The sequence below is a fragment of the Medicago sativa genome, chromosome 6 (assembly GCF_051527215.1).
Source record: "Medicago sativa cultivar Bolivia chromosome 6, Bolivia_mono, whole genome shotgun sequence".
NCBI classification, from domain to species: domain Eukaryota; kingdom Viridiplantae; phylum Streptophyta; class Magnoliopsida; order Fabales; family Fabaceae; genus Medicago; species Medicago sativa.
In genome coordinates, this window is record NC_140754.1 from 12,506,536 (window position 1) to 12,528,779 (window position 22,244).

The window sequence follows — 22,244 nt, forward strand, 5'->3', positions numbered from 1 at the left end:
ATTTTTTAGCTATTTTTTTTTTAAGTTTTGAAAATATTATAGATCAAGTCATATTCGATAAATATACCTATGTATCAATGACTTGAGGGACTAAATTAATAGCTCGTCATTTTTGTTAAAAAAAATTAATGTTATTATTCTAAAACAATTCATCACCTCATAGAAATCAGTCACTAATACACGCTACCATCAAATTAATGACAAATACTAATTTAGTCATTACTTCTGTGAAGTAAATTGGGTTGTGAGAAATTTTATAAGAGATTAAATTTTATTTTTTCTCTATAAAATTGTTCTAGAGACACCTTAATTATGTTTCTGATCAAAACGTAACTCTCGATCGATTATTTTAATTTTTAAAATTTGATCAGATCATAACTTCTTATTGACCACTTTTTATAAGATGAGTAATTTTGAGGTGACTAAAACTAAAAAACATAAAATGATAAGGTAATGGATCCTAAGTTAACTAGGCCCAATACTTGTTCTATAAGAAAGTATAACCCTAACCCGTTCCCCACACAGCCGCACCCCTTGTCATTATCCATTTATCAAACCCTAGAACCATCTACTCTTCTGTAAAGTTTTCTATTTCTTCATTCGATCTTATCAAATCCACTCAATCTCACCTCTAAGTTTGGTTTAACCACAGTTCACAATCCACACACACAGACACACACAATATATATATATATATATATATATATATATATATATATATATATATATATATATATATATATTCTACAATCATCTCGTGATGTAATATTGTATTATCTGATACAACTTCTGAAGCCGTTGTTTTTCTATATGTCATTTCTCTACTTGTCAGTGCATGCTTGAAGATCTGAGAGGCTGTAGATATGACTTATGTGATTATATTATCAATGTAACGACCGTGATTTCTTTGATTAAGGCACACCGTGCTGTTGATAGTGTTGTTGGCGATCCTAAACTTTGATCTACCATGCATTCATTCTTTATATCTGAAAATAACATTGTAAATGGGATATATCTGAAAATAACATTGTAAATGGGATTGGACGTGGGGACGCAAAAGACAGGTGTCGTTTTATACGACATACTCAAACTGAGGTGGTGGGCTCACGAGAACTAATTTATAAATATTAGTTGGATGACAGGCAGTTAGATAATTAAATTTTATTGATTGAATGTGTAGTTTATAAATATTAGTGAGTGATGTGTTGAAAAACATTGTGAATAAAATGTATTGTTTTTCAATTACAATGCGTATATAATATATAATGTTTATTACATGCTTCATAAATTTAAGTAAAAAATATACGTTTTAATCCATTTAGCTTTTTGTGTATATTTATATTGGAGAGTATTATTTATTTTAAACTCTTCTTCAAAAAAGAAAACTTATTTTAAAATTAAATGCAATCAAAAAAGTTTAATACTATTTTAATTGATGAGTGAAACATTGTCATGCTACATTCCATTGTCGATGAGGTCAATATCTAGTAACTCGACGAGGGCATGCTCAAATCAAACATGTCTAGTAACTGTGATTTATCCCGTTATACATAAATTAAATCTTCAAAAAGTTAACCAAAATCAATTTTTTTTACCGCACAACCAAACACATGCGTAAAAATTTATATATTTTTTAGTTCCTTTGTTATTTTAGGCAAAGTTGCAACTTTTGTTGAATTTTTTAACTTGGATTACAAAATGGATAAACATGTCTTGATTCAGTCATAAAACTTAGACAAATATTGAGCTAAGTTCAGGTCAAGTGAATCATGACTAATATTGGCAAACTTATATTGATTTCTAAACAAGTCTATAAAAAATGGTTAAAAAATTTAAAAGTTTAAACATAATTAAAACAATTTTAATTTGACAAGATTGAAATTACCTGTTAGAAATTTTTTATCAAGACCAAAACATATAACTTTTTTTCAAGACTAAAAATGAAATTGATTATGTTGTAGGGACCAAAAATTTATTTAACCTTAAAACAATCAATCACAAAAGATGTGAGAAATGATATTTGTACAACTATTTTCGAATAATTTCTAAACAACTCTCTTTCATACTCTCACTGTATTTGTATTTGTTTGTCTATTGTTTTTAACCAATAAGAAGGTTAAGAAGGTTGTTCTAAACATTGTTGCAAAATAGTTGTACAAATATCATTATTTGATATAGATATACACACACATTGTCACTAATGCACACGTAAAATTATTGCATTTTTTTCCTTTTCAATTTTAACGTATTTGATTTTCTTCCAACTTAATTAGAGATTATGAGTTTGATTTCTCCTTTGAGAATGCATCATCAACATTAAAAAAATTATGGAGAGCTTAACCACTCATTGTAGTATTACCCTATTCAATCAATTAAAACTAAAAAAGGCACGTGCTTGTGCATTTCTAATGAGGTTTATTCCCCAACCATACAAACAAAACAAAAAATGGGGAAACAAAAAATTCCATGTTACACCTGACCAACATCAACAATCAAGAATTTTACTGTGAAGTGTGAACTACTTCATTACAGTGTAAAAAGCTACTCTACAAAAGCCAATTGATAGTAATGTTTCCAAGCCAAATGAACAATGGGAACTGAACCAGAGCGATGAAAAGCAAGAGATAGTGATGTTTGCTTGAGTCGTAACTTCTGACCTCCGCGAAAAGGACTCGTTTCATAGTTTTTACCAAGAATACTCCCATGCATAAACAGGTCCATGGCATTAAAAAGTAGTAGGAGTATCCAGATACAATCCTTCCAAGGACAGCCAAACAAATGCCGGTGAAAGTATATCCAGCATATGCTATGATGTCTAGTAAAGGAGCTTCACCGCTTCCCAGTGAAAGTAATGTCACTTTAAGCAGTGCAGCTTGCATGAACCAGCCAAGTAATCCCTTGATGAATAACAAGTTCAATGCTTCTGGACTAAACCTGGACATTGATACAGGATCGGTAAGAAACCAAAGCAAAATAAACTACAGAAACGAATGGGAAATGGAACCCTGTTTCAATAGTTTAATTAAGCGCTTATCATAAAAGTGTTTATGAATAAGCTGATAAGAATTAAGAGCCTATAGACATGTCATAAGTTGCTTCCATAAAGTTTCTCAAATAAGTCGATCCAAACAGACTCTAAATGAGTTGTGTGTTAGAACCATATAAATTTGAGAAAACTAAATAGAAAATGTGTCTGCTCAGCTCAGGACTAAATTATCGAATTGAGGTAGATGAAGAGGAATACGTACTTCCCATGAAGACCCAATGAGAGGCCAGCCAGAACGACGTAGGTACCAAATGCCATTAATGGAATGTAAAGGTCTGGGGCATTAATGTCATATATCGGCGGTTTATAGGAGAGTCTACCACCAACTGGCTCAGTGATTCTAGTCCAATGACCCTGAATCACAAAACAAACAAGATAAGAGAAGCATGAAGATGAAACAAGATAATAAAATGAAAAATATGAGAGAAATAGAAAGAGTTACTTACCCTGTGCAGAAATGGAAACAAAACCACCTTCAACTTGTTTTTAACGTAATGGTCATTCACTTGAAAGTAGTATTGAGGATCAGAAAAATACCGACTTATCTGTAATTCAATATACAAGACACATTTAGAATGAAAACCTTGAATTTATACCTTATTTATACATGACATGAGAGAAGATAGAAAATCAGGGCATGACATGAGAGAAGATAGAAAATAAGGGTACATTAAGCTATTATATGTCATGTTTCAGATACGTTTGCTTTTCGCTCAGTCAAGCCTACATTTATCAATATGTAATCATTATCATTACTTAGAGTATACATGAATTAGATTTCAAAAGTAAATCATGGAATATGATATATTCAGATGAAATCCACCACATGTTACCTCCTAAGTCCTAATGGAAGCAATCTTGTTCAAGACCCACAAAGCAACAAAGGTATGACATCATAAGAAATATAATTTTCACAAAGAATCAAACCAAAGACCTCCCTTTAAGGAATATTCTTAGACACATACGCATTCTCTCCATTTGCGGACCTAGCATGCTTCCACTAGGTTCATCGGGTTTCATTGAATATAATTTTGAACATCAAATTAGACCCTGTTCTTTTAAATGGATGTTATTAATTTGATTTCTCTATGTACCTATGCACATCAATTTGGTCACTAAACTAAAGCATATTTTACACTATGAAGAAAAAAAATTCCCTACACCCCAATATCTTTGGAGAACCGATTTGAGTATTTTTACTCAAATATCAATTTAAGGGAACATATAAAGATCTAATCTTATGAACCCCTAGGCAAATTAAATAAATAATTAGACGGGGAAAAAAGCCATTTTGTTCTTACATTGCTCTGGACATACTCCGAGCTGGATCCTAATATTTTGCCGCCATATGCACCTAAGCCACCTCGAATAAGTCCTGAACCAGCAACTTGAAATGCACTCCCAAAAGGATTAGGCTGTGTGTTTGTCGGAGGCTGCACAACCCCAGGTTGTGATCCAACATTATTATACATTCTTACTGCCACACAAAAAAACTACAAAAGAAGTAATCAGAAACAAGTTCAATGTTCATCAAAACCAGCATCCACATCAACATAACAATATGTAAAAAACATAGAAACCTTCTTCAAATGAAAACAGATGTGGCAAAAAATCAATGTGATTAAATTGATTTTGAAAATGAAAATCAATAATTAAAAGTGAGTTTGAGGTAAAATGATTTATGTTTGGATGTGAAAGTGAGTTGAAAAATAAATTTGAGTGTAAAAATAACTTTTGGTTCTGCAGTGACAAAAATTAAATTTGAGTGAATTGATTCTAGCTAAGATGAGTTGAAGGTAAGATGATTTATGTCTTATTACATTGATATAAAAGTGAGTTGAGCAATAAATTTGAGTATAAAATTCAATTCTAGAATCAAAAGGTGAAACTTCTAGCTTCGAGTTAGAATCAATTATGGAGACAAAATCAATTCGACTCGTGAGAGCAACCAAACTGTTAAAATCAAGTATAAATCTCTAGAATCAATTTTGGTTGATTCAAAAGTGGAACGAAACATATACTAAATTTGAGTGTACAAATAACATTTGAGGCAAAAACTACAAATCCTACCTTCCAGTTAGAATCAGTTCTAGAGGCAAAACAAATTCTAATCAGAAACTCTCAAACATACCAAAATCAATTAATCACTTTTCCCAAAAAGTGAATCCAAACATGCACTAATCAGACTCAAATTTGCATTCCATTAATCATAGAAACCAACATTTTGAATAAATCAATAAAAATAACAAAACCATTCATAAGATTGCAAAGAAGAACATCATAGACAACATGAACACCCATTTCACCATTTTTTTTTCAATTATCAATAATTTAAACAAAACAAATAAAACCAGAACAATCACAGATTTAAAAACCCATTTTTTACATAAAAAACAATGAAATTCACAGTTGCATACAAATCTGAAGCAATATAGATAAAATTTGAAAACGACCCATTAAGTAAATTAGATTAAAGATGCAAACTTTATATTTAGAGATAGAAAAAAATGTCAAAATGAATGATGGGTCGATCGAGAGAAATTGGAATGTGCAAAGAGAAAGAACGAACCTGAAGAGAGTGGTGGCAATGGAAACAAGAAGAGGAAGGGTTGTTTCCGGCGAAAGGAAAGAAGTGAGATCTGAGAACGGAGAGAAGAACAACAACAACAACAACTGCTGTAGAGGCAAAAACGGTATTTGGAATGTTTCTTTCTCTCTTTTTTATTGTATTGTTTTTTCGATTTTTTATTTTATTTTTTGAATTACATTTTCATTTTTCCTAAGTCACGTTCCTCAAAAAAAAAAATTCCTAAGTCCCTCTTAATTTTATTTGGGTTAATATGTGTTTACCCCCTGTAATTTGGGCGAGTTTCGGTTTTCTCCCCTGTAAAAAATTTTGTTTGAATTGCACCCTTATAAAAAAAAAAATTTTCGGAAAACACCCCTCCCCCCTCCAACTCAGCAGATTCGCTGACGTGGCGCTGACTTGGCTTTTTTTTTTTTCATTTTTTATTTTTTTTTAAATGGCCAGGTGTAAAAAAAAATGTCACGTCATATTTTTGTTTTAAAAATAAATTTTAAAAAACAAAAAAATCCAAAAAATAATAAAAAAATTTAAGTTTTTTTTCCAAAAATTTAAAAAATCGAAAAATAATTTTAGAAAAATAAAAAAAAACATAAAAATATTCAGTTTTTTTTTCCAAAAATGTAAAAAATCGAAAAATAATTTTCAAAAATAAAAAAATACAAAAAATAATAAAAAAATTCAGTTTTTTTTCCAAAAAATTTAAAAATCGAAAAATAATTTTAAAAAATTTTCCACGTCATATTTTTTTTTCAAAAAAAATAAAAAATCGAAAAAAAATTAGATTTTTTTTCAATAATTTAAAAATTATAAAAAAACTATTAAGATTTTTTTGGAAATTTAAAAAATTAGAAAAAAATCAGAAAATATAATCAGATTTTTTTAAAATTAAAAAGATTTTTAAAAATTCTGGAATTTAATTTTCAAAATACAAAAAAAGTAAATTTTCAAAATTAGAAAAAAAGGTCAGATTTTTTAAAAAATATTCTGGAAAAAAATTAATTTTTAAAAATCTGAATACAAATTTAGAGGTTTTTATAAAAGTCGTGGAAATTCCATTTTTCCTATAATTAAGCTCTTCATTAAAGGAGGTAGAATTCATAAATCATAAATCTTATAAAATCTTTCCACGACGATGACAAAACCCTCTGATATTATTTGAGAATAAAAATTCTTATTATAGCCCCAAAACGGATTTTTGTTAGAATCATTAGGCAAAAAAAATTCGTGGAATGAAATGATTTTCAAAAAAAATTCTAATTTTTAAAATTTTTGAAAAAAAATCTAATTTTTTTCGATTTTTAAATTTTTTGGAAAAAAAATATGACTATTTTTCTGCTTTTTTATATTTCGGAAAAAATCTTAATATTTTTTCTGAATTTTTTGGATTTTTAAAATTTTGTAAAAAAAACTGAATATTTTTATGATTTTTTGGATTTTTTTATTTTTTCAAAATTATTTTTCGATTTTTTAAATTTTTTGGAAAAAAAACTGAATATTTTTATGTTTTTTTGGATTTTTCTAAAATTATTTTTCGATTTTTTAAATTTTTGGAAAAAAACTTAAATTTTTTTATTATTTTTTGGATTTTTTTGTTTTTAAATATTTTTAAAACAAAAATATGACGTGGCATTTTTTTTACACCTGGCCATTTAAAATAAATTAAAAAATGAAAAAAAAAACCAAGTCAGCGCCACATCAGCGAATCTGCTGAGTTGGAGGGGGGAGGGGTGTTTCCCGGAAAAAAAAATTTACAAGGGTGCAATTCAAACAAAATTTTTTACAGGGGGGAAAACCGAAACTCGCCCAAATTACAGGGGGTAAACACATATTAACCCATTTTATTTTGGTGCAAAGTACGTTAAGAGAAAAAAACCATTAAATTGATCTATGTCTTTGTTAATCACTCTTAAATTAATCTCTAACTTTATTAAGGATCATTCATCATGTGACAAAAACTTAAAAACATGACCTAATTGAGAAACTTTTGACAAATACAAAGACTAGTTTAAAATATCAATAGATCCAAGGACAAATTTGAAAGTGACTACAAAAACATAGACTAATTTAGTAGTTTAATCCTTAATTTTAATAGAAATGTTAACAACAATCGATTTTGAACACTCTCTAACAAAACAATCAAACATGCCAGAGTTAATTATTCATTTTTAAAATCAATTCTAACTCATTTAGAAGTGGAACAAAATAAACATTATCTTAATAATTGAAGGATAATTTTGAAAAAAAAATATGAATAATGTTCATAAATTTAACGGAAAAACAACTTTTCTTTATTTTTATGTTTTTATAAAAAAAAAAATGTCCTATCTCAAAAAAAGGAATTAGGGAAAGAAATAGTATTCCATTTGCTACTTATATTGTTCTTTGTTTTCTTTTCTTTTCTTTTGAGCTAGGTTGGATTAGTTTTTGTGAGAGTTTCTTAATTAAAATTATTTTATGGTCTTACTAAAATATCTTTGGTAATTTTTTTTATCAAGAAACAATAAAGAAGATAATTTCAACTTGTAGGGCTATTTCCACGAGCTTTATCTTAATTGGTAGAAACATTCCATTATATATGTAAGGGTCGCGGTTTGACCCTTAGATTCTCCACTTATTTATTTTTAAAAGGTAAATTTTTAACCGCAAAACTACTTGACAAAAAAAAAACATGTATGGCTGAGAACATGAAAAAACATGTTATGACATTCAACATGTTTTAATACAATTTGCGCTTGACAATTTTGCTTTCACAGCACAATGATAGGAGCCAAAAGCTATCACTAACAAACTATGATAAAACTAGAGTTCTAAGTTAAATGATAAAAAGAATAAAACTAACTAAGATAAAATAAAATAACTTTTCATTCATTTTTCTTCATTCATTTCTAATGTGACAATACCATACTTATATAGGTTGATGTATGCACATGGTAAGATAAGTACATCAACCACACAATAACAATACTACCAAACAAACTAATAGAATATGCTTAAAAGATCCACTTTTAGAATAAACTAGAGGATTCATTATTCTAGCATCTATGATCCTAACACACAAGATGTTGTGGACCTTCTACATAGAGTTCAAATGATCATGCTTAACAATATTATGTTTCTTATGTCCATAAATGTTGTACTTACGAAGATTGATTTTGCCATCTAAAAAGAACATAATGGCACAACTTATTACCCGTTTTTTAACCACTCATGTATAATTTACTCTATGTATGTAAATATATAATATAACTAATTGTTTTTAACTTGTAGGTTAAAAATCTCCTTGAATGTTATAAAATTAAGCACAACTACTTATACTTTAATCTCGTAGAATGTGAAGAACAACTTGTTTATAAATAAATTCTATAAAAAAAACTTGTTATAAAAAATATTGCAGCAAAACGTTAGAAATTCCTATCAAATGCTGCATTTTAGGGTCATATTACAAAATAGATAAGAATAGTGGCAATGTGATAAATATTAACATGCATAGGACTCTTTTGTATATAACTTTTCCTAGTTGTTGATGATATTATTAAAGTTGAGGGAAGGGGAACAGCTGATTTGGAAAGTTGATGATAAGAGCCTTCACTAAATATTGTGGTGCTACAACTTTTTCTTTTTTGACAATCCGAGTGCTTCAACTTTCACTATTTATATTCTAAATTCACTAAAATGTTCATGTCCACTACTGAAAAATAAAAAACAAGTAAATAAATGCTACTATCAAATACATGCATAATGATGTAACTCCAAACAGTTCATCTAGTGGATCATGACATAATTTGTATTTAATTTTAAACATCCACTAATTCTTTTAGAATAAAGTAAATGTAATTCATTTTGCATTAATCTGAAAATTTTAAACCTCCACTAATTACTCTTTATTTTTGTGTATACTAACATATACAAGCATTAAAAAAAAGCAGAAAAATTAAAGTAAAAGCAGGGTTCTTTTCTTTTCCTTTTTCTCTTCAATTCTCTTTACTCTTTTACCAATTCAGTCATACACTAGCTTCATTATTACTAGTGCAACGTGTTTACACTTTTCATCCCTCACATACATTATGAAGTCTCTAACTAGTGCCATAATTTTAGCGACAAGCTAACGAATTTGCTCATGCTTTGGCTCAAGTGACCATAGGTCCAATATGAAACAAGGACACTCTTCAGATTAGACGTGTTCCGGTGTCAGACACGACACGTGTCGTGTCTGACACCAACACGACACCGACACATATAATTACACTGAATTATGTCATTTTCTCAAATTATTAGCAGTATCGGCATGTCAGAGTCCGTGTCGTGTCAGGTGTCCGTATATCCGTATCCGTTTTTATTCATAGTAACTAACTTTCACATTTTGAGTGATAGTCCTACATGTATACACGGTATACTCCTATTATATCAAATGAAACGAGTTAATGCTACTACTTTAAGGAAAAAAAAATTATACATTGGTATATGAAAAATGTATACCTTCTAATTAATAATTGAAACGTTATCCAATATTTTTTTTAAACTTTAATAATGTGTCTTATCATTTCATATCTTCACTCATAAGGAATTAAAACTTATCATAACTTATAAATGATATATAAATTCCCCTAAAGATTTCAATTTATGTCGCAACTCTTAGAAGAAGAAAAAAAATGTATGTGACTAGACCTTTGTCTATGTACAGAAAATCTCCTAGTAGTTTGGAGATACCACCACCAGATGCACCATATTCAGGCTATCTAGTAATCACTGATGAAGAAGCAGAATATGAAGACACATGTTGTTGGCGAATATGTCGGCGGAAGAATGTGAAGAAGCTACCTTTCCCTCAAGACAAATTGTTCTCAGTTTTTCATCCTTCAGAGAATGAACAAACTACAAGCATTAGGGTTTGGTTTCTTCCTGTTCCTGATCATTCTTTGTCTTCTAACAGATACTACGTAATCAGAGCCAAAGGCAGACACAAAGGGTATGTATGTATTAAATTTTTTGCATAGGTTCATAAATTTGGAATGTGTATAGTGTTGCTTCGTATTAGTATATGCGTAAACTGTCATTTTGGTCCATAAATGTGTCAAATAGTGCTATTATAGTCTATAAATGTATCAAAACTTCAAAAATATCTATGGATGTGTCTTCTGCTAGTAATTTTAAGGACCAAACGGAGAAACGGAACACATGTTTGAAGACAAAATTGACGAACAAAATACATATTCAGGGATGTTTTATAATTTTGATATATTCGTAGAGACTATAGTGACACTGTTTGACATATTCAAGAATTCAAACCAATTGAACTTAATTCTTCCATATGCTTATAAACACTCTTACTTAGTGTGTGTTTGGTTTCACGTTTGCAACACAGAAAAGCACGTTTGCACGCTTCCCAATGCATTTTTGCCATGATTTCCAGAAGCTCCAAATACTAGCTTCTACACTAACGTGATTTGTTGCCGTGATTTTCATCAAACTCCGTTTTGCAAACGCAGTACCAAACATGCACTTAGTTACATGTCTTTGTTTGATGTGAGATTTTATATCTTTTCAACAATATGTGCCATATGATCTTCTTTGTCAGTATAGAACTATAATTGATCATGTGCTCAAGCTTATAAGGTTGTTTAAGTCTTTTGTGCTGACATTAATGTCTGTTATTATTATCAGTACTTCAGTAGCTTATCTAGTTGTTATGCTTAGCAATTAGCATAAGCTGAATTCATAAGTAAGATTATGGCTTATTATGGATTAATATCTAACTTATGAGAGTTTCTCAATTAAGTTTATAGTTCTTAAAAAGAAGTCACTATAAGCTTCTATAAGTATATGGAAACTCAAATGAGATAGCTTCTAAGAGATTTGAGATAAAATAACTAATTTTAACTTATATGAAAAGCTATTGTTTAAAAAACATTAATGTTTAAAAAAAACCTCATAGTTATTATAGATTTATAGGATTCTTTATACGTGTATGTTTGAATTGGTGTTGAGTTTGTCAGAAAGTTACAATGTACAATCGTGATCAAGGCAAAAGCTACTGATCTTTAAAGCTTCAACAAAATCGTAGTGTCACTGTAATTTCGTCAAACTCATTGTGATTCCTGACATGCACATCGCCTCGCAATGTCAAATAAATTTTTTAGTGTCAAGTGTGCCTCGTAAAAATTCACACTTACTCACAAAATGTTGAAACTTTTGTGATTTTGTAGGAAAGTATACAAATGTTCAAGAGAAGGTGACATGGTGAGTTGTTGCTTCAACAACCTCTTGAATGACAAAAGTCCAAAGCCATTCAATCTAAAAGACTTGTACCAAATTTTCAAGATTCATACTCACCAAAGTGGTGGTTTCTTTGCAAAATCAATTACACCAGATGGAATTCCACCAAAATTCCTAAGAAAAAAAGGATGGAAAGTTAGAATTTCAGGTTCATATAGATCATGCAAACTAAATGAAGCTCTAGGTGTTGATGTTCCTCTAAGAGAAAAGCTTCCAAGTTTTCACTTTCCTATCTCAAGAAAAAACTCACCACCTTTAGTTGTAGGAAAATGGTATATTCCATTTATATTTGTGAAAGAAAGTGCGAGAAAAGTCAAACAACAAATGAAAAAGTCAATGTTTTATAGTATGACACTAGAGCAAAAATGGGAAGAGATTTATTCATGTGGAAGGAATGAACATGAAAATGATAATCAAAATGAAGATGATGTTGTGATTGTGAATGTATATGTTGAAAGAGAAAAGGTATTGATATGTGGAATGGAAGCTACAAAGAATGGAACAATTGATAATAATGGTTTTATGTTGTTTAGGGTTTATAATCCTTATAATAAGAGAAGGGTTAGTGTTGGTTTAAGTTCAGCAATTATTGAGAATATGAGATGGGTTGAAGAGCAAGGTGGCTGGGTTTATGGAAATGGGAGAGAAAGGGTTGTGACAGTGAAAGAAGAGGTAACATGTCAAAATGAATGGAATAGGTTTGGTTGTTATGTTTTGGTTGAAAGTTTTTGTCTTAGGACATTAGATGGGAAGTTGGTTTTGAGATATGATTTTAGGCATACTCATAAGATCAAGTGCAAATGGGAGTAAGAATTGATTAAGGGTTTGGATTTTCACTCTCCAAATACATTAAGGTTATGTTTGGTAACACGGTACACTAATCATTCTCACGTTCTTAGGCAACTTGCGAAGCAAGAAATCGGAGAGGTGGGCCGACGTGGAGCACAAATGCGATAACAAACAGAGTCACATTGCCCTCTTATAAATTGTGTATTTTTTTTTTTTGGGTACAAAATTGTGTATTTTTATATGATATCGAAATATGCTATTAGATTTTTGATGTTAGAACCACATATTGTTATGGTTTGCACAAAAGTTTAAATTCTATCTTGAACTTAGTATATTGTTGTTTGCTTATTAGGGTCCGTTTGGATTGGTATATTTTAGAGCTTATGCAAATAATAAGCATTAATATATTATTTATAGGTTTGTTAAAGTAGTTTATGAAAAAACAACTTATGAATATACAATTTTTGTTAGTAAGATCTTATAAATTAACATAAAAGCTTATTTATTTGCATAAACTATTTTTCATAAGCTCAATCCAAACAGACCCTTAGTATATAAGCTACCATGAAATCCGAATAAATGAGTAAATACTAATCAAACATTAAACTACTAATGTTTGTCATTAAAAAAACGGCCATAAAATTTTGGTTCATAATATATGTCTTGTGACAATTAATAAAATGAATATGTCTGATTCAGGACACTGGAATTATCTGCAAAGTTTTGGTTATAAAAATCCTTATTAGATTATTTAGAGTATAAACTCATACATGTAGAGGCCTAATGAGAAACTTATTAGTCCACCTATGTGAGTGCCCATTTATCCACAATTTTTTAGCATGTGGGACTCTCTTATTTATTTCCAATTACAACACTACCAAACACAGAATAGAAATGAAACGTGGACTATGAATGACTCCTAGTACTATAAAAGAAGTTCCTAGAATCCCCAACCACTCAATGGCATCAATTAATTGATAATAACTCACAATCAAATCTTACCATGCCTCCTGAGGCACCATCACTATCGTTCTTGAATGTAAATAAAAAAAAACATTTAAATGTTTTTTGTTAATTATTTTGATCTATAAACGTGTATTTTGTTGATTAGTTAGTTTTTATAAGTGTTTTTCGTTTTTATTCCATAAAATCACTAATGAAAAAGATATTTGGAAGCGTGTAGATAATTTCAATACATTTAAGGAATATAAAACAATGTCTCACATGTCCTCATGAACTTAGCTCATTTGATAAGAGATAATGAGTAATATATGTAGAGTTCAGGGTTCGAACTCAAACACCCACTTATTCACCTTTAAGGTGAGCTTCTCTAATCGATCGGCGACTTGACCCTTAAAAAAACGTCTTACACATCCAAGACCAAAATGTTTGTTTGTCCAAATATATTTAAATTGGTGCTATAGGATGGAGAATAAAGTGGAGTGGAACAATATTTTTTTTTTTTTTTTAAAGAAGTGGAGTGGAACATATAAACCAATATTTACTCTTTTTATAAAAAATTAGAAAAAAAAGGTATATGTTTCATCCACTTAAAGTGATCTTATTTGAAATGTGTCCAATATTAAATGTGGATATCTCTCTTTAAATATTCAAACTTTGTAGCATCCAATACTATTAGTCAACATTTTGTTCGGTTTTCGTTTATGGCGGCTATGCTGAGATCTACTTACATCTTCTTCAAGGTCATATGGCTCACATGTGTTTGGATTCTTTGGAAGGAGCGAAATAACCGTGTTTTTAAAAATACATCTTCTGACCCAACAACACTTATTGAGAAGGTTAAGCTCAATTCTTTTTTATGGTTAAAATCAAATCAGGTGACATTCATATATAGTATTCATGATTGGTGGAAAGACCCACTTTTGTGTATGGGTGTCCACTTGTAATCTTTTTGTTTTGGTTCTTGGTGGTGCCTCTAATTTTTTGGCATCACTGACTTTGTAAATTGGTTCGAGGCTATCATCTTTACACACCTTGTGCGGGGTGATCTGCATGTTTTATTAATGTATCTCATTTTGGCTTGTTAAAAAAAAATCCATTGGTTTCTACTTTTAAAAATTTAAATAGCTTATTAATTTCATTCACTCTTTTACACAATATACTGTATACCATCAATCCAATCAAACATGCTTTAAGAAAATACAAAAAGAAACAAAATTGAGTTGGACTGCTGACTCAGTAACTTCCAATATTCTACAAATCCATACAACATTTTTGTCTTTAGTGTGTCACATGAGTAAGTAGTAACAGTCAATGACTCAAAAGTCTTAAATTTAGTGCAATTTCTTAACTCTACATTTCAAGTTTCAACAACTCTTCTGACTATACTTTCAATGTCCATACATTTCACATGGTTTGAAGATCCAAACTCAGAGAACAAAATGAAAGCTGTCAGTAATATTTCATATGTTAACTCACTTCCTAATTCATCACCTTACTTCAACTTTCAAGGTACACCATCACCCTTGTTTTTTTAATTATACACATTTTTTTAGTTAATTTAATTAAACTTAGGCAGATCTAATCTTAATTAATTTTTTTTGTAGTTTGTTGTTAACTCTGAATAACATGCAAATATGCTGTAATTAAATTCACATGAGTTTGTTGAATTTGACAAATTTCGAGTAGACACAATACAAGATAGCTTAAGGTTTTTAATAATGTTTATATGGTTTTATAATGCAGATAGTTTAAACACCTCCAGCTACTATTTTTTATTTTATAATTGATTTTTTTTTGTTATTTAACTCAGATTCAGCTAAATGTCAAAATTTAAATAAAAGAAAAAGTAATAACTTATCCAAGAAACATTGAACAAAAATGGAAATTTGAAAGTTAATCCTGGCAAGTTAAAAGTAGCTGCATGGTTAAGCTAATTTAATTGGTTAATGAATAAACACTCATTTTGGTCATCAAGGGTGCGAGTTGATGTTAAAATTGTCTCCGAATGTATCAAAATTACAAAATATACTTGAATGCGTCTTTTGTTACTCAGTTTGTCCTAAAACATGTCTTTTGTTAGTTAGTTTGGTTTGAAATGTGTCTTCTGTCGGTCAATTTGGTCAAGACCAAGTCTATGGTGCACAAGGGACATATGTAGTTGTTTCTACCATTGGATCAATAGTCCCACTATTAAATTAAATGAAATACGATGATATTTAATGGTACCATAGTGGAAAATAAACTTGTGCTTGCGCACATTAGACAAAGTCTTTGGTCCATAACAAAAAACACATTTTCCTGGGCGGAACAATTCTTGGCCAGACTATATTTACTTCACTGCTGAACTCTAGATTAGCAGGCCCCCTTTTCTTAGGAAACGAAGGGTTTGCAAAAAAAAAAAAATCAAAAGAAGACACATTTAGGGATATTTTTGTATTTCAATACATTCAAGTACTATAAGGACTAGAATTAGAATGATTATCAGTGTTACATTTTTTGTTTTTGAACTTCAGTTGAAAAGCAATGGCCTCAAAGATTTGCCTTGAGTACAAAGCCAATGCATCTAAGGCATTCAAATGGCTGCAAAGTGAGAGCAACATTGGATACTAATAGTAAATCAATTGAAGTTCCTCATCAATGGTACAATCTAGTAGCTGATCTTCCTATTAAACCTCCACCACCATTGCATCCCAAGACTTTTGAACCAATCAAGCCAGAAGACTTGTCACCTCTTTTTCCTGATGAGTTGATCAGACAAGAGGTGACAACTGATAGATTCATAGATATACCGGATGAAGTTCGTGATGTTTACAAGCTTTGGCGCCCGACTCCTCTCATCAGGTTTGATTCATATCTACCATATGTCTAAGGTTTTAAATTGTGATGATGTTTGATGTTGTGGAAAATCGCGGTGAAATATGGTTGATGCCTGATGTAACCTCAATTGCGATTGTAGATAGGGCTGTTTTTCGTTTGATTAAAAAAGGAAAACCGAACTGGATATTGAACAGTTATAATAACTCGATAAAACTGAACTGATCGTTGTGAACAGAAGTGGTATGAAAGTTCAGTGCATTGGTTATGTGGTTCTGAACCAGAACTACATTTACAGAAAACCGAACTGTACCAAGTTACTATTATCGACTAATAACTAGGACTGTTGAAAAAAACTGAACCATATCAAATATTTGGCATGTTTAAGAAAACAAAAAATTGAACTGAACCATTAACCGCTCCAAAAAGAACCGAACTGTGACAGATAGCTCACTATCTGAACTTGAACTATCAGTCACAATTAGATTCTTTTAGGTTCGGTTCGTGTTTTTGGTATTGAAACAGTCCTAGTCGCAAATCTTTTTAGAATGGATAATACTCTGAAACGGCATAAAAAAGTACTTTGAGAGAGGAACGGTAAAAAAAAGTACTTGTATCACTGCATGCAAGTTTAATACTATTTTAAAACCCTGCACAAACACACACACACACACACACACATATAACTCTTTTCCTTTTCATGTTTTTGAATTCTAACCAGAGGAATCTTATATACATGTTTATTACGATTTTAGAGCCAAGAGGTTGGAAAAGCTTCTTGATACACAAGCAAGAATTTACTACAAATACGAAGGTGTAAGTCCAGCAGGGTCACACAAACCTAACTCTGCTGTTCCACAAGCATGGTATAACTTACAAGAAGGTGTCAAGAATGTTGTGACAGAAACTGGTGCTGGACAGTGGGGAAGTGCATTAGCCTTTGCTTGCAGCATATTTGGCCTTGGATGTGAGGTATGAAACTATTGGTATTAAATTCATGAAGATTTTATCTTCATTGTTTTACTAACTTCTTGCTAGTACTGTTACATTTAACTATGTGTGTTACGCGCCTTTATTCTGGTTGTAATTTACACAAGCCATGAAACTGTAATGTTTAGTTAGTTTGTTAATCTTTGCAGGTGTGGCAAGTACGCGCTTCATACGATTCAAAACCATATCGAAGATTGATGATGCAAACATGGGGAGCAAATGTACATCCATCTCCATCTATGCTTACCGAGGCAGGTCAAAGAATTCTTCAAAATGATCCAACAAGTCCAGGAAGTTTAGGCATAGCTATATCTGAAGCTGTGGAAATAGCAGCTAAAAATGCTGATACTAAGTACTGTTTAGGGAGTGTGCTTAATCATGTTTTACTTCACCAAAGTGTTATTGGAGAAGAATGCATTAAACAAATGGAAGCTATTGGAGAAACTCCTGATGTTATCATCGGATGTACTGGCGGTGGTTCAAATTTCGCAGGACTTAGTTTTCCTTTCATTAGAGAGAAGCTTAATAACAAAATTAATCCTGTGATTAGAGCTGTTGAACCTACAGCATGTCCTTCACTAACAAAAGGGATATATACTTATGATTATGGTGATACAGCAGGATTAACTCCTTTGATGAAAATGCATACACTTGGCCATGACTTTGTTCCTGATCCAATTCATGCTGGTAACTAATTTTATATGCTAAGATAGTTTGTTTCATATTTATTTACTTTGTTTAAACCCTTCAACTATGAACCCCCAATATAGATACGAACATTGGATACGATACTGACACTTAGATATGGATAATAATTTGAGAATATAGAAGTGATTGAATGTATGTGTTGGTGTCGTGTATGTGTCTGACACTGATACATGTTAGACATCAGACACTTCTTCAATCTAAAGTGTCTATGCTAGATAGACTCTCAGTAGAGCCACAAGGACCTATAGAAGCGAGAAAAGCTTACGGAGTGGCTAATATTTCATTCACAAAACTCGAGTATGAGATGTTGTTTAAGGGAAAGTAAACTCCTTGCCACTTGGACCAACTAGTGTTCTCATGTCGTATTTGTTAATATATCTTTTGTATTGACATTTTTGTTTACTTGTAGGTGGGTTGCGCTATCATGGTATGGCACCATTGATCTCACATGTTTTTGAGTTAGGTTTAATGGAAGCAATTTCTATTCCACAAACTGAATGCTTTCAAGGTAATTCCGCCATTCCTTTTTAACCGTCATTTTTGCAGAAAAAGGACTAAGATTTTGCTATTATTCGAAAGTAGAAAGACATGCAAGTTTGGACAGAATGATATAGGATAAAATTGTGTATTTTTATTTCAGGTGCTATACAGTTTGCAAGGTCTGAAGGGTTGATACCAGCTCCAGAACCAACTCATGCTATAGCTGCAACCATTAGAGAAGCTCTTCATTGTAGAGAAACTGGAGAGGCTAAGGTTATTTTGACAGCAATGTGTGGACATGGCCATTTTGACCTACCAGCTTATGAGAAGTATTTGCAAGGTGATATGGTTGACCTTTCCTTCTCAGAGGACAAGTTGAAAGCTTCACTAGCAAATATTTCTCAAGTGACATCATGAGTTGGGCCTCATTTTAGTACCAAGAGAGAGAGAGAGATCCCATCAGCAATCTTTTTACGGCGTATTATGTAAAATTATCGATGAGTTTGACAAAATCATTTTGGTCTAGTTTCTTAAGTGAGACTTACATGAATTTCTTCCATCAATAATAAAGGTCTAGTTTCGTGAGACTAAAATGAATTTTGATCAATAACAAAGAATGTAACAAAATAATGTGTATTGAAGAATGTGTCACAACAGCTGCTATTGATGATGTTTTGGAGTTTTACTCATTTATTTTAACGTGCTAGGAGTCTCTTTTCATTAAATAAAACTAGATTTAAACCTGCGCAACATAATGAACACTTATGTTAGAAGATGCAAATTAAGGGCTCATTTGTTACGACTCTTTTATTTTTGGTGGTTTAGGAATTAAGAAGCCCTAGGATATTAATGATACTTTTCTCATAAAGATGTTGTGGAACCTTATTCACAATTTGGACGATCTGTGGTGCGGTGTTCTTTTAGCAAATATGAGAGAGATAAAGATCTCATCTAATCTTGCAATGCACAACCTTATTACTCCCTGATATGGAAATCTCTATCAGTGTTTTGGAACGATTTTCAGCTTGATGTGGTGAAGAAAATCGGTAATGGTAGACATATCAATTTTTTGTTTGATAAATGAGTTTCACATAATAGCGAGTTTATTTCTTTACTGAGCGATCAAATTGAAACAACTATTTTTATGATATATGTGCTGAACTAAAATAGAGATTGGAATGTAAAATTTCTGAGTGAGAACCGGCCGAATAACAGAAAAAGTTAAATTACATGTAAATACTTACCTTCTGGTCACTATTATAAGCAAAACTTTGCATTTTAGATTCATTCAATAAATGATGTATGTTGTCTATTTTTTTTTTGATAAAGCTAAAATGACATTAAAAACCAGGAGAGGCCTGAACCTTATACAAATAGTCCAAAAACTACAAAACAACCAGCAACACAAACTAAAACCAAAGGCCAAAAATCAAGTCATCACAAGTCTAGTGTGTGGTAAACCCATCCTATCCCTCAACAGCAAAGGAGATAAGAAAGGAGGTGGGGCAGGCCACCATTGCGTGTGGTACAGAGAGAGCCCTTGTCCATGTTTGGCTAGCGCATCCGCAACTCTATTGCCTTCTCTAAGTATATGAACGCAAGAAGAGGAAATACTCTGACAGAAACTCAAGCAGTTTTGCCATCTGGCCCTCATTTGCCACGGTACACCCAGCCCTTTATTAAAAGCGATAACCACTTTGAGAGAGTCAGTTTCTAAGCAAATATGGGTGAGCTGCATTTCCTTAGCTTTTTCCAACGCCATCATTCCAGCACTGAACTCAGCTTCTAAAGAAGAAGCAGTGCCTATATTACAAGCAATGGCTCCTAAAAAGTTGAAAGAAGAGTCCCTCATAACAATTCCCAAAGAGCCACAAGGGTGATTACCAATGGATGACCCATCACAATTAATTTTTACACAACCAGCAGGGGGAGGTTTCCAGACAACATCTTGGGATGGGATGATTCTTTTAACTTTGAAGGGAATGCTAAAGAGTTTAGCCACTTTGTAGTCCTGCATAGCTGAAATACCTTTGACCAAACATAAGCTGTAACTTGTCTTTACCTCAGCAAGAATAATGTTGAAAAGTGTTGACATGGCCTGCTGTTTGTTGTGGAAGCATCTTTGATTCCTCTCTATCCATATAGCCCAGATCGTGTGAATAATAGCAGAATTGATAATTTGTTGAACCAGTTTGCTGCCTATTCCTACGCTTCCCATAATTAACTGTAAACAATTACTGCAATCCAAAGTCTGCTCAGTACCTTTCTCCAACCACTCCCAAAGTTTGGCGGTTATAGGGCACTCCAAGAATATATGTTGAGTAGACTCAGCAGCCTGCATACAGAAACAGCAGATAGACACTATGTAACAGCCTCTTTTTCGCAAATTCTCATCAGTTGGGAGCTTATTGTGCAGCATTCTCCAAGTGATGAAAGATCTAGTGGGAGGGATATATGAGTTCCACAGAAGCTTGTCCCAAAGGACATGAGGACCAGAACCTGCAAGGTGCTTATAAGCAATTTTGTTGGTGAGCTCACCATCAGGGGCAGATGTCCAGCATAACGTGTCAGGAATATCAACAATAGGAAGGGTGATGTTGCAAATTTGTGTAGCCAAAGCCACATCTTTGTGAATGATAAAAGTAGGGAGACACCAACTGCCTTCCTCAATACAGTCAGAGATCATCATGTGCAGAGATGAATATAAATGCTGAGGAATACCCCAAAGGTTCACAATAGGGCGGTCAAGCCACTTGTCTGTCCAGAAGTGAATGGATTTACCATTGCCCACTGACCAAGTGGAGTGATCCAGCACTTGCTGAAAACAATGTTTTATGCCAGGCCATATAGAAGAAGCCACATAATGATTTTTGGGATGTCCCCTCTTAAGAAACCTATCCCTGCAGATCTGAGCCCATTGCTCATCAGAGTTGATTAACTTCCAGGCCAAGAAAAGGAGAGAAGCCTGATTGGTTGTAGTGGGATCTCTGACAGCCAATCCTCCTTCATTTTTAGGTTTACAGATGACAGACCAAGCCACAGTACAAATTTTCCTCTGCTCTATATTCCCACTCCAAAGGAAATTTCTCATAAGCTTGGCAACTTCAATAAGAAGACTAGAAGGCCACTTATAGACATGAAATGAGTAGGTGAACATGCTGCTAATAACCGCATTCAAGAGCTGCACACGTCCCATTATAGAGAGAAGTCTCCCTTTCCAAGCACTCAACTTGTGTTTGATTCTATCCACAATGGGTCTTAGATGTATAGCTTTAGGCTTGCCTTTAAATAAAAGGATACCTAAATAAGTAAAGGGTAAGCTCCCATGCCTAAATCCTGTAATAGATGCAATAGTGCGAGTTCTAGATAGAGGGATGGCCCCTGTGTAAAATTTACTTTTGCTAGCATTGACAAATTGCCCTGAGTACTGGCCATAAAGCTCAAATAGCTGCATGATGTGTCTAACATTAGCCAGGGTGCCTTTGCAGAATATAAGTATGTCATCAGCATACAGACAATGACTGGGAATCAGAAGGTGTCTGGATGCATTCATAGGAGTCAACCTGCCTTCAGAGACTAAAGCTTCAAGCCCCC

The 22,244-nt window shown here is 32.1% G+C and overlaps 3 protein-coding genes across 3 annotated transcripts; 2 read left to right on the forward strand and 1 right to left on the reverse strand.

The window, feature by feature from the left end:
* Positions 1-2,372: 2,372 nt before the first annotated feature.
* On the reverse strand, positions 2,373-5,741 carry LOC146912893 (uncharacterized). The gene is made up of 5 exons (XM_085716219.1): positions 5,616-5,741; positions 4,348-4,523; positions 3,493-3,591; positions 3,249-3,400; positions 2,373-2,934 (listed from the first exon to the last, which is right to left on the reverse strand). Exons 2-5 carry the CDS (start codon positions 4,516-4,518, stop codon positions 2,547-2,549), a joined length of 810 nt encoding a protein of 269 aa, XP_085572345.1. The 5' UTR covers positions 4,519-4,523; positions 5,616-5,741; the 3' UTR covers positions 2,373-2,546.
* A 4,517-nt stretch (positions 5,742-10,258) lies between these two features.
* Positions 10,259-13,027, forward strand: LOC146912894 (DUF1262 family protein (DUF1262)). The gene is made up of 2 exons (XM_085716225.1): positions 10,259-10,599; positions 11,837-13,027. Exons 1-2 carry the CDS (start codon positions 10,283-10,285, stop codon positions 12,714-12,716), a joined length of 1,197 nt encoding a protein of 398 aa, XP_085572351.1. The 5' UTR covers positions 10,259-10,282; the 3' UTR covers positions 12,717-13,027.
* A 1,964-nt stretch (positions 13,028-14,991) lies between these two features.
* TSBTYPE2 (tryptophan synthase beta type 2) lies at positions 14,992-19,343 on the forward strand. The gene is made up of 6 exons (XM_085716226.1): positions 14,992-15,167; positions 16,172-16,499; positions 17,228-17,444; positions 17,612-18,149; positions 18,580-18,678; positions 18,811-19,343. Exons 1-6 carry the CDS (start codon positions 15,050-15,052, stop codon positions 19,065-19,067), a joined length of 1,557 nt encoding a protein of 518 aa, XP_085572352.1. The 5' UTR covers positions 14,992-15,049; the 3' UTR covers positions 19,068-19,343.
* Positions 19,344-22,244: the final 2,901 nt, after the last annotated feature.